Below are 13,295 nucleotides of genomic sequence, written 5' to 3'. Positions count from 1 at the left end.
ATAGTTAGTATTTCCAGGAAAGTCACAAGAGCTTTGTTACTTTCAAAGGTGACCGATAGAAATAAGGTATCAGTCAGTACACCTAGACTTTGTTGCTGTTTTATCTGATAAGCTAAATGAAATACCATGGAGGTTAAGAATCTGAAACTGAGTGGTAGAGATTCTTTAAGAATTTTGAGTTGTGCTGTCAGTTCACTCTTGATCAAACATTTTTTTAATAACAAAGTTGTTAATACTGCTAACAAAACAAGATATTCTGAAACATTATGGGAGAAAGTATGGTTTGGAGGTTCTAGTGCAGCTAATTGTTTTAGCCTTGTCACATTGTATCAAACTGGCTTACCAAAGTGAAATCTTGTGCATTACAGTCCTTTTCTAAGGAGAAGCTATGTGAAATTTGTCTTGCAGCAGGTTTTGATCTGCTGCAGCCAGTCTCTCATTTGCAACACTGAAGTTCAGAGCGGCTCTGGTTGGTGCTGGAGTGAATGCGATTGAGAGGAGGCAGAACTGTTAAAGCTGTGTAGCAATTCCTTTGGCACTGAGGCAGACTGGTATAGTCTGGAGTTAGAAGGTTTAAAATATGAAGAACTCATACATAAACCAGTGTAGTGGATATTCTGGGACTTGGGCAATGGCTCTTTCTTACAGGAGTTAAAAATATGTGTTTCATTGTGGCTTTGGAGCTGTGTTTTAAGTCTTTGAAATGTTGGCAAGTCTTGCGTTTGGCTGTTGGTCTTACCCGGTGTTTATCTTCTCTTCCTTTGATTTCGAGCTGTATGTAGCTTCCTGGGTAAGCTGTAGTTGCCCCAAGATGCTTTGATGTATCTAAATGCTTAGTTGTTGTTCCTTGTAGCTTGTTGGTCAGGGAGGAATAAAAATCTTAAGTCTCGACTGATTTCAGGATGGCTGCTGTACCATTATAATTGTGTAAAGCATGCAGCATTGAATAGTTGTTTCAGATGTGAGAGTTGGGGAGACAGAAAGCAGCTTTCATGTTAAAAAGGAGAAGAGAGTCCTGGGAACAGTGATTATGGATTTTTGAGCTTCCAGATAACCTTAGTGTTAGATGTATAGCTTTTCAAAAGCTATAATTGAAAAGGAAGGCTAAAAGAAGAAAATTTGTCTCAAAATACTTCTCTATTTTAGAGATGTAGCCAAGTAGTATTTTTGATGCTCTTCAATTCGGATTAATTGTTCAACTTGGAACAGGGATCTCAGGAGATTCTGAAAATATTGGTGCATTTGAAATGGAATTATACTGCAGATGGATTTTTTTCTTTTCTCTGACCTGTATTTTAAATCCAGTATTTAAGTACTGTGAGCTGTTAGCATAAGTATGGTTCTATTGTCAGTGATTCAAGTTAATAGTTCTTTCACTGCACTGGGTGATTTCACGGTCTTTCTTATTCCTTCCCCACCCAAAAGAAGGGAGTTGTTTTTCCTTTCCCCTTATTTCTTGCTAGGGGTTTATTATGCAGGTGATCTTTCTGTTCAAATACGAGGGCCATGAAGGTGGGACTCTTTTGAGTTAATCAGAACTCCATGCAGGTACAAGAGCTTGTCTTTTGGTGTACGTTTGCAGAACCTAGATCTGCATAGAAGCAGATGTATAGCCTAATGTTTCTTATCTGTAGCCCTCCGTCCCTCCTCTTAGTTTTTTGCTATGTTATGTCTCTCTGAAAATTAGAATAGCCCAGGGTAATAGTCTGTCACTGTTCTACAAAGTCCCATGCACGCAGACGGTGCTATGTTAATAATAATAATAGTAATTTGAAAATAAGTATTTCCTGAAAGAGGGATTTTAGAGGGAGCAACAACTTGAGAGTTATACCAGTGAGAAGATGACCTGCAATTTAGTTATGATGGGGTGAAGCAATTAGCTTCCTGAAATTCATTCTTCCTTGTGTATTATGTAGTAATTACTGCTGCAGTTCTCCCTGGGGCATCGAGTGCCAGTAGGACAGTCGAGCCATTGTGAAATGCCATCTGCAGTGGATCAGACAAGTCCCATTGTCTCTCTTACTGTAGCTATCTGCAGCAGTTGCCAGACTCGACATCTGTGATGGCTGTACTGCTGAATTACATAGTTTCTGAGCCCAGAAATTTAGAGAAGAACTGTATGGCTGTTTGGTTATGTGTATTGTAACACTAGGCACATGTCTAATGCCTTTGTCTAGACATGTCATTGACAAAGGCTTTGTAGATGAAAACTGTACTTCTATATTTATTGTATTATGAAATATTTGAAATAGTGTCCAGCTTACTGCACAGTTTCTTAGGTAGATAATTATGATACAGAAGATAGTTATATAATACATTCTGCGTACTTTTGTGTAGAAGTATGTTCTGATATACCTGTATTTTTAGTAATTTTGCATGGGTTTATGCTTACTTATGAAAAATGCCATCCCACAGCCAGCATTTTTCAACCAAAACATATGAGTAGCGGAAAATGAAAGTTTGACTTGTTAAACAGTGAAATAAGAGACCACTTTGCAGATTTCTTTGTCATAATTTCTGTGTGGGAAATGTTTGAAGTATGGGTATATACTTCGGATCAGATTAGCTCTTAAAACGCTAGGCAGTGGCAGGTGGACAGCTGACTGACAAGTATGTTTGTAGTTGTAAGCACATGCCTCTTATCCTGTGTGGCAAATGCAGTATGATGCTCTCTAATACGCTGAGCTTGTGAACACGCTGCAACTGTGCTTGGTAGCTTATCCTGCTTTTCTTCTGTAATAGCTGAGAAGCTTTTGGTGGTGTTTATATTACAGTAACTAAAACTGTGTGTTTGACAGCCATGAGGAACTCTATTCCAGCCGGCCATATGGAGCACTTGATTCTGGCTTCAATAGTGTGGACAGCGGAGACAAAAGATGGTCAGGGAATGAAGTAAGTGTTGCAGCTTTATTTTTGTTGTATTTTTGTAGGATTGTATTTGCACTATTGTACAGGAAAGAGGAGTAATAAGTATACATCTGGAAACATATTCAGTGGGGTACATGTATATGCTAGTGTGTGGGTTGCCTTGAGTCAAAATTGTTTGTTTTTCTTTTTGGAGAAAAACAAGCATAATTTTATATGGTATGGACACAAAGTTGGAAATAATAAAAGAAATGTATAAAACAGTGCATGACAGATCAATTTACTGCACTATAAAAGATGAGAAAAAGGGGGTTCCTCATTGTACAAAAAGCTTATAACTGTATCATATTACAGTGTTGAGTCAAGTACAATTACCCATAAGTAGTTGTTTCGATAAAATAAATATGAACGTGAAAACCAAGCTTCAAAAATGAGGTGGAAATTTCATCATCTTTCTTTGCAGCTTGTTTCAAATGTTAAAATAAAATCTGTTTGCCATTTAGAAGCAGGAAAATGGGATCTCTTAGCAAGGAGAGTGTCAATTATTCTTCCAAGGGAGAAGCTCCCTTTTCCTCTTGGGACAACTAGAAAAGGCAGTAGCCATGACCTAAAGTGTTTCAGTGAGCTGTACTCCGTACGCCTGTTCGCACTCCTAGCTTCGTTTTTGAGAAGGTTCTAGGAGTTTCCATCCTGGGATGTTTTCAAGCACTTGCAGATATTGCGAACAAAACTGTGGGCAAGCTGTTTGTTTAAGAAAGCTTAAATGTATGTTTTTTTAAAAACAATACTATATAGCTGTATTTTGCTTTAAGTTAGTGTTTTGTAGGTGCAAAACACAGTTGAAGTAAAAACATGAGGGGAGGTAGCTTACAAGATGATGTTTCTGAAGAGTGTTTCTTGACTTCACTGTTTGTTTTCTAAAGCCAACAGATGAGTTCTCAGATCTCCCTTTACGTGTGGCAGAGATCACTAAAGAACAGAGACTGCGAAGAGAAAGTCAGTATCAAGAAAACCGAGGGAGCACAGTTGTAACTAATGGTGGAGGTAAATAGTGATCTTTGGCTAACAATATTTATTGTCATCATTATTAAAGTTCCAGAATATTTGCTATAAACAGTAGGTTGTCTAAAGAGGAAAAAGAGAAAGGTCTAGGTGGAATTACACAAAAGCACAGTTGTGTAAAGAGTGTAAAGACACTGTTGCATTAAGGATGTTACAAGGCAAAATCAAGTAACATCAATCAGAATTGGGATTATCTGGGAAACACTTTCAGCGTCTGCATATGTGCTGTGTTAGTCTCCAAATGCTTCAAACAGTATTTTGGAATCTTGAATTTCAGTGCATGGAGTTTTGTTGCTTGAGCTACAGGGGGAAATTTACAGCAGTAGTAAATCATCAGTATTCTTGCTGACTGCTGTTGGAATGGGATGAGCAATTTTGTCAAGGAATATCATATTTCCAAGTAGCAAAAGTGCCTCGTTCAGCAGTCTTGGGTTTTAATCCGAACATGCAAGCCATCTAGGAGGGACAGGTATTTGTGAGTGACATTGCTTTTTTGCACCTTCTCAATTTGTTGTCCTGCAGTCTTTCCGTAGCACCCCCATATTTGTTCAAGCAGTGATAGGGCTTCCCATGTTTCTTGATCTATGCAGTCCTCCTCAATTTTAACTTCCAATAATCTGCTGCTGCCACTGGCTCACAGTGCAGCCCTCTTCTTGTTTATATGTCCCTATTTTAGCATTCTTACAGGTTTGGTTTTTTCAGTCATTCCCTCTTCTCATTTTTTTGCACTACTGATTGTTAGATCTCATCCCCACATACTTTGATTAATTTTTCTTCTTTCTCAGCTGCTCCTTGTTTTCCATTTCCCCTAATGGCTCCAGTTCATATTCCCTATCTGAGTCTCACTCTTACCCATTAATCTTCCATGCCCAACCCCCACTTTTTCTTCCTTCTTCCCTCCTCATCCCCCTCTTCATCTCTTGCCATCTTCTCTTCTTGGTCTTATTCTTCTCTGCCACAATATTTTGTTTTCTTTGCCACCTTCTAGAAACATCTGAAACTTTTTCATTGGCTCACACTCTTTTACACTTTGACGGACAAAAAATTCAGTTCAAACAGTTAAATTCTGGCAAAGTTAGAAGAATTGAAGACACAGTGTTGTGGGAAGCTGTGGGCAGCCTTAATAACAGGTAGTGCTGCCAGCTTCGCCTCTAAGACTAACTATTTTGTTCTTAGGGTTTTGTACACCAGGGATTTCAAAATGCCTCACTAGTCTTTTAAGATGGAGCACAGTCAGTTCATGAGTAGGAGTATCTGAGAGGGGCACGAGCCATAGCATGTGGCTGTCAGTGATCCAGAAGATCCTTTCCAATTTTGTGTTCCTAACACAGATACTAATGTCTTTCACCCTCTACCCTATTATTATTTAAGTAAAATAAGCAAGTCTGGAAAGAAGGGGAGTTTTGTTTTCGTGTGTTTTGTTGGTTTTGTTTTTTTTTAAGATTTGAAACTGAGATGGAGATTTAATGAAGCCAAAGTATATAGGAATGCTGTTTTGGATAGTTGTAGTAGCAGAGGAGGTGGCTTTGGCAGTAACAGTTGCTAGATTGTGTGGTGAGGCAAAAAGAAGTCTGTTTTAGACAAGCAGGAAAGGGGCGGGGGAGTAGAAAAAGAATGTCTGCAAGAGAGTCTGGAGCAAGTTAGGGGAGAGTTTTAAGAAAAAGAAAGCTCTAGTGCTCAGAAAGAGAGCTTACGCTTTCCCCTGCATCCCTAGCACAGTATTTTTCACCAGGGTAGTTTGCTCAATGTCATGACTCTCAAGAATCCTGGGCAGAATGTGTAAAAGCAGTGACAAGTGAAAAAATTGCCCTACATAACATCGCCCACGCAAGGGAAAATCAATACTAGCCAAACTGTGCTGTTTCTTGCTCTCATTTCAATGATTCCTAATTTCTTTTTTCATTCCTCTTTTTAAAATAAAGCTGCAGATGCTTTTATATTATTTTAGAGGGGTTTTGTTGCTTTCTGTACTGTCCTTCATTATTTCCACATGCACTTTTTATATTTATTGCATTTGTATCCAGATAACTTGGACATGCTGCCCTCTGTTTTGTTGTTGTAGCAGTAAAAATAGTATAGAAGTATCTGTGATATCCATTCTAATTTTTCTGACAGAGATGAATTAGAACAGAGAGAAATGATTCAAAATGTACACAAATCATTGTACAGTCTTGGTGTTGATAGATAGTTTTTGGTATTAAAAAAAAAATCACAGTATTTACTTTACTTTTTCAGTCACCGCAAAAGTGTCTGCAGCCAGCAATTTAAAACTATGTGCTTGATACATGTTTCTCATTGCTTTTTAGAAACCATTACTTTTATCATTATTTCAAAATCTGATGTTAACAAATGTTAGTGGGCCAGGCAAGATTCAAGAGCTTTCAGGCTGAGCTTTCCCAAGTGGAAAAAAAACAGTAGGGCCTTAGTTCCTGACATTGCTTTTGTGTCATTGTTTTCCTCTTCTGTCGGTTATCTAATTATGGGTGTTTTCTCTGTGTATGTATGTCAAGTGGAACACGATCTCGATCAGATCGACTATATCGATAGCTGTGCCACAGAAGAGGAGGAGGAAGAGGTGAGGCAACCCAAGTGCATGGACTCAGACAGCCTCAGCTCACAATTCATGGCATATATTGACCAGCGGCGAATCTCTAATGAGGTGGTGCTTTTACTTAAATTAGATAAATTCATATGCCCCAGGAAAGCCTTTGTAATGGTATTCATGCTATTTGTCCTCAGAGGTTTTCTTTGTTTTTTTAAAAAAAAGTCTGATCTGGGGGAAGAGCACGGTGTTACGCTTTGTGGACGGTCAGAGCTGGAGTGTTAAGCTGCTCTCAAGTGCCCTTTGGGATATGTGGAATAAGTCAAAGGCAGCCACGCTGTTTTCCTGTCATGTGGGTTCTTGCAAGCTTGTGCTTTAGGCATATGTGAAGTAAATGGTTTTTCCAAAGGAGTGCTCTGCTTCCAACTGGTAATTGGTGATATCTAGAAAATTGTTAACCTTTACTTGGTAGTACTGAATATATACTAGCTTTCTCAAGGGAAAAATGTTGATTGTTATCAGCATAAAGATTTAGTACAGGGATTTTGCAACTCTGTTAATTTGGCTGTTGATGTTGATCATATGTTATTTACCAGGAAACTCACTGCTTGAGCATCCATTTTAAGTTTAGACTACCTTAAATATTCAAACTTCAGAAAGCGTACTGTTTGCAGCAAACAATTTCTTTCTCTCTTACTGTTGAGCAAGGCTTGAACCCACAGGTACAGACTTGGATATGTATATAGTCACCTTTCTGAACAAAAAACCATCATCTGTAGTTTCAGATAAACCTGACATGAAACTGTTCTCAGTAAAAGTATACAGTTAAATGAACAATAGGTAAAATTATTGCTAGACAGGTTAGAAAGTTCTCCAGACAGCTTTTTACAAATGCCTAGAAACGGACATGAGTAGCTCTGGACATTGCCCTGTTTTCTCCTCTCACAGAAGAAAGGCAGGGAAAAAAAAGGGGGGGGAGCAAACTAGCCTCTCTGGTCGTCTTTTTTTCTCAACAAATCTAAACAGTATCTGTTTCATTTTTGTTCTCGAGTATCTTTCTGTTTGAGCTGGTATGTAATACTTGCGCTGGAATGCTGCATTTTAGAAATCTCAGTAACAGTAACTGCCATGTAATGCCTGAGAGTCAGGATGTGTGCACCCATTTCCCCACAACGTATGGATGAAGTTTGTTTTCACATTTTTTTTGACAGCATTCACAGTATACTATGCTAATAATAGCTGCTTTAATTGATTGCTTATCCAAATGATGTTCTGGCCCAGACAAGGGCAATGATTTCAGTAAAGTTACAGTCAGTTTTCTTTAGCTCTTGTCATCTCGCTGCTTTCTGGCTGCAAAAGGATTAGTGTGCAACTGGAGTTGCTTTGAAATTGTATGAATTGCCAAAACTGGGAGATACCTTTGTTCCAGTTGTAGCAGCCACTGCTGTGAACACATGGAGAAAACTGTTCCCTGTTAAGTCATTTTGTAAAATGTCCTCAGAAATCAAACCCATAGAAACAGATTTTCAGCCACATAATGTTTCCTTCTGTGTTCTGTCAGTCTTAATTAATACCTATGTACACAGCTACACAGTTCAGTGGCTCACTGTACATACGACATGAATAACCTGTCTGAGAAAATCTTTGTGGTTGATATGCTTAAATGGTACCTATTGTGCTGCAATTCAAATGTGTCCTTTCAAAGTTTTGTGTGTTTTGAAGCAGAAAGATATTTGCTCTTTGAAGAAAGAAAGAAAACAAAAAAAAAAAGTGGATCTTTAGTATTCATGTTGGAGCCTGGTCCCTATTTTTGTCTGCTTTATATTACTGTTTACTGTGTTTAAAATCAGTGACACAGATACTTGAGACATGCATTTATTTTGCAAATCTCAAATTTGATATCAAATCACAAAAGCTGGTGCCACTTGAAGCATAGACACAAGAGCAAAACTCAGAAAAGGCAACTATTGGCAGTGCAACCCAAGGACTCTTCCCTGTAAGTAGTGAAAAGGCATTGATCAGCATCAAAAAAGCTCTTCATAGGGATCTATCTATTCATAAAAATCAAACTGTTTGCTTTTAACTGAAGCAGTAGTTTCTCTAAAAAGGCAATCCAAAATGCTACTCAGGAACACTAACTGTATGCAATATAGCAACATACGTACAGGCATGAGTGAAAATTGGCAAGTTAATTTTGAAGAGTTTCCACCCTCCTACGTTAATGGGTATCACTAAAAGTTTTAAAATAACACCAAGGGCGATATATGTCTGTTCCCAATGGGATAAATGATTTCATAGTCAAATTAAGCCTAAGATGTTCTCATTCATCCCATGTTTTGCTTTCTTAGTCCCTCTGTGACTTGTCTTTAGGGCATCATAAGAGAGCATCAGCTATTGTATCCTGTATTTCTGAGAGTCCAGACTGCATTGCTGTATACTTGTTTATACATTCTTCGGAGCTTAACTCTACATTTCTTCTACGTTACATTAATTATTTTTTACCTACATTTACTTCTCTGCATGATTCTTAATAGTGGAAGTTTTTAAACTTAAATTTACCAGTAGGCATATTTAATCTTGAAACTAAAGTTCTTTAAATCACAGGAAAAAATGAAAGTGAGCTTGCTTAGTTGGAAATTAACATCCCCGAGTTGTGTTTTGTGGTTCTTTGTCAGGTATTTTGAATACCAGTAGTTACAAATGTTGCTCTGCAAAGAGATTCTTTGACATTAATGTACAGTATTCTTCACAAGTTACTAACAATCTTCTGTGTTATTTTGCTTAGGGCTCACCAGTAAAGCCTGCATCTGTCAGAGAATTTCAGAGAACAGAGGATACAAGACGGTATTTACATCAAAACAGGTAAGAATATGTGGTAACAGTAATTTTATCCAAATTTTCATGATGACCGCAGAGCGCATATTTACTGAATGTGTTTAGAAAATGACATTGTTTTCTGTTGCTTCGCCAGAAATGTGCATGGCACTTTATTTATAAGTTATTGCTCCAGATTAGGAATTTGCATTCTAATAATGGCAGTGACCAAAAGGCTTGGCTTTAAATCGGGTGGTTAAAGAAATCTGCCAAATTAAAGTGTATACTTTTAAACTGATTTAATATCTCCTTTTCATGATTTAATTTGTGCTTTGATTAAATAGTTGACTTAAGCTATGTTACATAAAGGACAGAATGGATAAACATACTGCAGGTTTAGGGGAAGCATAAAGAGAGTTACTATGGAGTATCTGATGTGCTGTGAGGTCACATTCTTGGTGGACTTTTGGTACCTGCAGTACTGTGCAGGTTCAGTTTAATTTAAAGCGTGCTTTTCTGTGCTGTAATCATGAGTTTACACTCATGATTTACACAGAAGGGATAGAATGGGAGTCAATGCTGAAAACACGTTGCTTAGTTGAACAAAGTAGACTTTTTGAATTGTGTCCATACTCTTTAATGATTGCTTGGCTTATTGGGGGGAGTGCTTACCCATAAAATATGGGTCAGAGTTGGACAGAATATAAATGAGGTGGTTAGGTTTGAGAAGAGACTTTTGGGTGTCTACTTGAAAAAACAGAAGATAAGCAAAGGTATAGCTTCTTGGTAATGGAACTAAAATCAAAATTGATAAAAACCTTTAATATGCCATTGAAGCATTTCAGTATTCTGCAGAGTGAAAGTGAATGTGCAAGGACTTGGCAGAAAACCAGCTCAAGGGTACAAGGAATTTAAAAAAACCAAAAAAAACCCAAACAAACAAACAAACAAAACCCAAAAAACAAAAGACAACCTCTAGCCATAAGTATGTCATTACTTACACTGCCAGTAGAAATTAATTTTAATGGCATTCTAAAATGGTATTGAAAGAGAAAATGAGATCAAGAATAGCGTGTAAATTTTTCCAGGGTTATGACAACATTTTAATAGGCATTTTGAAACATGCAGTAAATGCCCAGATACAGTAGCTGTACTGATATAAAGGAGGGTAAATCCTTCAGCATATATCAGCATTCTTTGTCATGTAGCATCTACAGGTAAGGCATAAAATAATACAGCAGTCTGACATGTTCTCCCCAAATAAAGTGAGTGCTCTTCATTTGAAAGACTGATTTTTTTTGTATGTTTGTTTATTTTTCTATTTGAACGTTTGTGGTCAACATGGAAATAGTTAGACTTTACAAACACTGGATTCCATGACATATCTGAAGGAAATAAGAGAAGGCTGGTTAGCCAGGAGAGAGCTGCTGTTTACATAAACAGATTTTAATGATAAAGGAAATTGAAGTTCACTAGGGTATCCAATGCTTTCAAAATTTAACTTAAGGATGGCAGTGGATCTTCATGTGGAAGTAGTTAATCAATGATCTAAATTAATTGTAGCTTATTCACATTATGCTTCAGCAGAGTGAAATTCCTAATGAGGCACTAAAAACAGGTCATATTGTTGTTGCCTTCAAAATTGTAGAAAAACAGCCATATGACAATGAGGAATTTTTTATATTTTAAGCTTGTATTACTCAAATATTTCATTTGTGGCAACCACAAGCTGTAAACTGCTTCCACAATAATTCTGTGCAAATGCCTTGGCAGGCAGTCTCTGTTTTTTTTCTTCAGCACGCTGGAGCCATTAAAACTCTTAGAGTTGGATGTAATGCAGGCTTCATCTCAAGAGTACTTACATTAGTTGATTCAATTCAGTAAATACAGTTTGTGCCTCTGGACAGATTGTGGTGCATTCCTGATGCAACAAAGCTGTGTGTACTCTGGTCTGAATGTGCTTCTTGGCACTCAGTTGAACCCAGTCGTGTCCATTCAAAACAGCATAGTCACAGATTTGTCATGGGCATCAGTGCGAATTTAAGTAACAGAGGAGACCTGTAGCATATGGGTCTTCCACATCTCTTAAGCTTCTCCGTGCAGAATAGGTAATAAGTCTACTCACGGGCAGCATGACTGACATTTTTTGGAAATGCATTGGAAAGTGTCTCTCTGTTCCACAGTTGCCCCAGGAGTGAAGGTTGCAGAGTCTAGGCTGTCAAGAGTAAGCTACTCTGTTTCCATCAACTTTCTTTCTAGGAAGCAACATGGCAGGGAACATGCTGTAGACTGCGGACCTTGGGAATTGTTTCAGTGCTAGCAGCTGCCTTCTAGGAAAGAACTGACTGCAAAATTTCTCTTTTATCGTTGATGTGATGGATAAGAGACAGACTGGTTTTTTGTGACTTTGATGGCTTGTATCACTGACAGTTAGAAAGTCATCACTTGGTTGGTGACGTGAGCGGATTTGTTCTGAAAATATCAGGGGATGCTAATGTTTAAAAATAATTCTGTTCTTTCCAGAGCAGAATAAGGGCCAGAACATAGTCTTGAGAGAGAGATTCCATGTTTGTGTATTTTGAAATCATTGTTAAGCAAGTTACATTTATTTGATTATGAACTGCAATAGTTGTTATCTGACTTGGTATCACAACATGATTTCTTTAGTCATTCTAAATTTCATCTTTGTGGTTATCTGAAGCTAATTGTCTAGGCAATTGCTCTTACAAAACCAGCTGTAATCTAGAGAAGAATTTGTCTGACAGTAGTTTCTATGCATGAGTGGCCAATCCCCCTTCCACCTGGTGTTTACCCACAGGGATACTGATGAATTACGAAGACCTGAAACTCTAAATTTGATGCAGGACAGAGAGCGTCACCAAGTACTAAGGAGTTATGTGGACAGGACAGAGAGGTAGGGAAAAGAAACATATAGTTTCTATTGATTAATCCTTCCCCCCTCCCCCAAATAACCATAGTAGCCAGTTGCTCCTCTAGATGAGGATAATCTGAAAAGTTCCTGGATTGGTTATTTAACCAGCTCTTAGAGGATGGGTATAAAGTACTGGGTATCTCAATGTAATAGGCCAAATGTACAATCCCATTGGTACATCTTGAGCTGTAGAAAAGTTTTATCACAATTCAGGAGAAGAGATAGAAATGACTGCACAAAATCTGTCATGCACAATGAGTTAAATCGTTATCACAGCAGTTGGTTTAACAGCTTTGCTTACTAAGCAGTTACTCTTCTGATTTGATGAGATACACGTGTGTCGCTGACAACTCATGTATGAACATTTGTTTATATTTAAGATAAAAAGTATACTTACTCTCTGTTTTTCCATTTGTCAGACCCCCAGCTGATTCACCTTACTTTCTCTCTCTATCAAGTCACCACAGTCAGGTAACACATTGAACTCTACTATTTTATTCTTTTGGATGAGTTTGATGCAAAACCAAACTTATGTTAGCCATAAGACATGGACTGTTTCTTCATAACCCATCTGTCTTACCCTGTGTAGCTCTGTCTTTACAGCCTGGTGCGCTGTTTTGTTCCAGGTGCCTAATACAGATTCCGAGCTGCATCGCAGGCACATAGAGCGTACCCGTCGGGAGGCCCAGCTAGCAGCACTTCAGTACGAGGAGGAGAGGATGAGAACAAAACAGATCCAGAGAGAAGCTGTCCTTGACTTTGTTAAGGTACCTCCTTTTACTACCTACTTGATACTTTATCTTTTCTGAATCCCTTAATGAAAATTAATTGCCAAGATCATTAATACTTGTACATTGCACTCTTAGGCACGCATGGCACTTTATAAAGAAAATGGAGAAATAGCATTTAATTCCATTCAGTGTTGGTGCTGTAGCTTAACGTAGAGAAAACTAGAACTGGGGAGGAAGACAGAAGAGATTTACCCAAAATATGATTGTTGTAAAGAATTGTGTTTTTACATAGTCTGCCTCATTCTCTCAATTTTTCATTTGCATAGATGTGACAGGATTGGTATAAGAA

The 13,295-nt window shown here is 37.9% G+C and overlaps 1 protein-coding gene across 7 annotated transcripts in view; it reads left to right on the top strand.

The window, feature by feature from the left end:
* LRCH3 (leucine rich repeats and calponin homology domain containing 3) overlaps positions 1-13,295 on the top strand; it is a 68,113-nt gene that overhangs the window by 34,248 nt on the left and 20,570 nt on the right. For 4 of the 7 annotated variants that reach the window (XM_082320263.1, XM_082320260.1, XM_082320265.1 and 1 more), the window contains exons 7-13: positions 2,799-2,892; positions 3,789-3,909; positions 6,438-6,586; positions 9,255-9,331; positions 12,102-12,197; positions 12,635-12,686; positions 12,842-12,982. In XM_082320263.1, the coding sequence (XP_082176389.1) occupies positions 2,799-2,892; positions 3,789-3,909; positions 6,438-6,586; positions 9,255-9,331; positions 12,102-12,197; positions 12,635-12,686; positions 12,842-12,982 (730 nt within the window). The remainder of the gene's footprint in view (positions 1-2,798; positions 2,893-3,788; positions 3,910-6,437; positions 6,587-9,254; positions 9,332-12,101; positions 12,198-12,634; positions 12,687-12,841; positions 12,983-13,295) is intronic. The other 3 variants (XM_082320262.1, XM_082320266.1, XM_082320261.1) reach the window with 2 other exon arrangements.

The sequence above is a fragment of the Platalea leucorodia genome (genome assembly GCF_965183815.1).
Source record: "Platalea leucorodia genome assembly, chromosome: 8".
Classification (NCBI taxonomy): Eukaryota; Metazoa; Chordata; class Aves; order Pelecaniformes; family Threskiornithidae; genus Platalea; species Platalea leucorodia.
The sequence above is the reverse complement of the archived record's forward strand: the minus strand, read 5'-3'. Positions and strand labels throughout refer to the sequence as shown.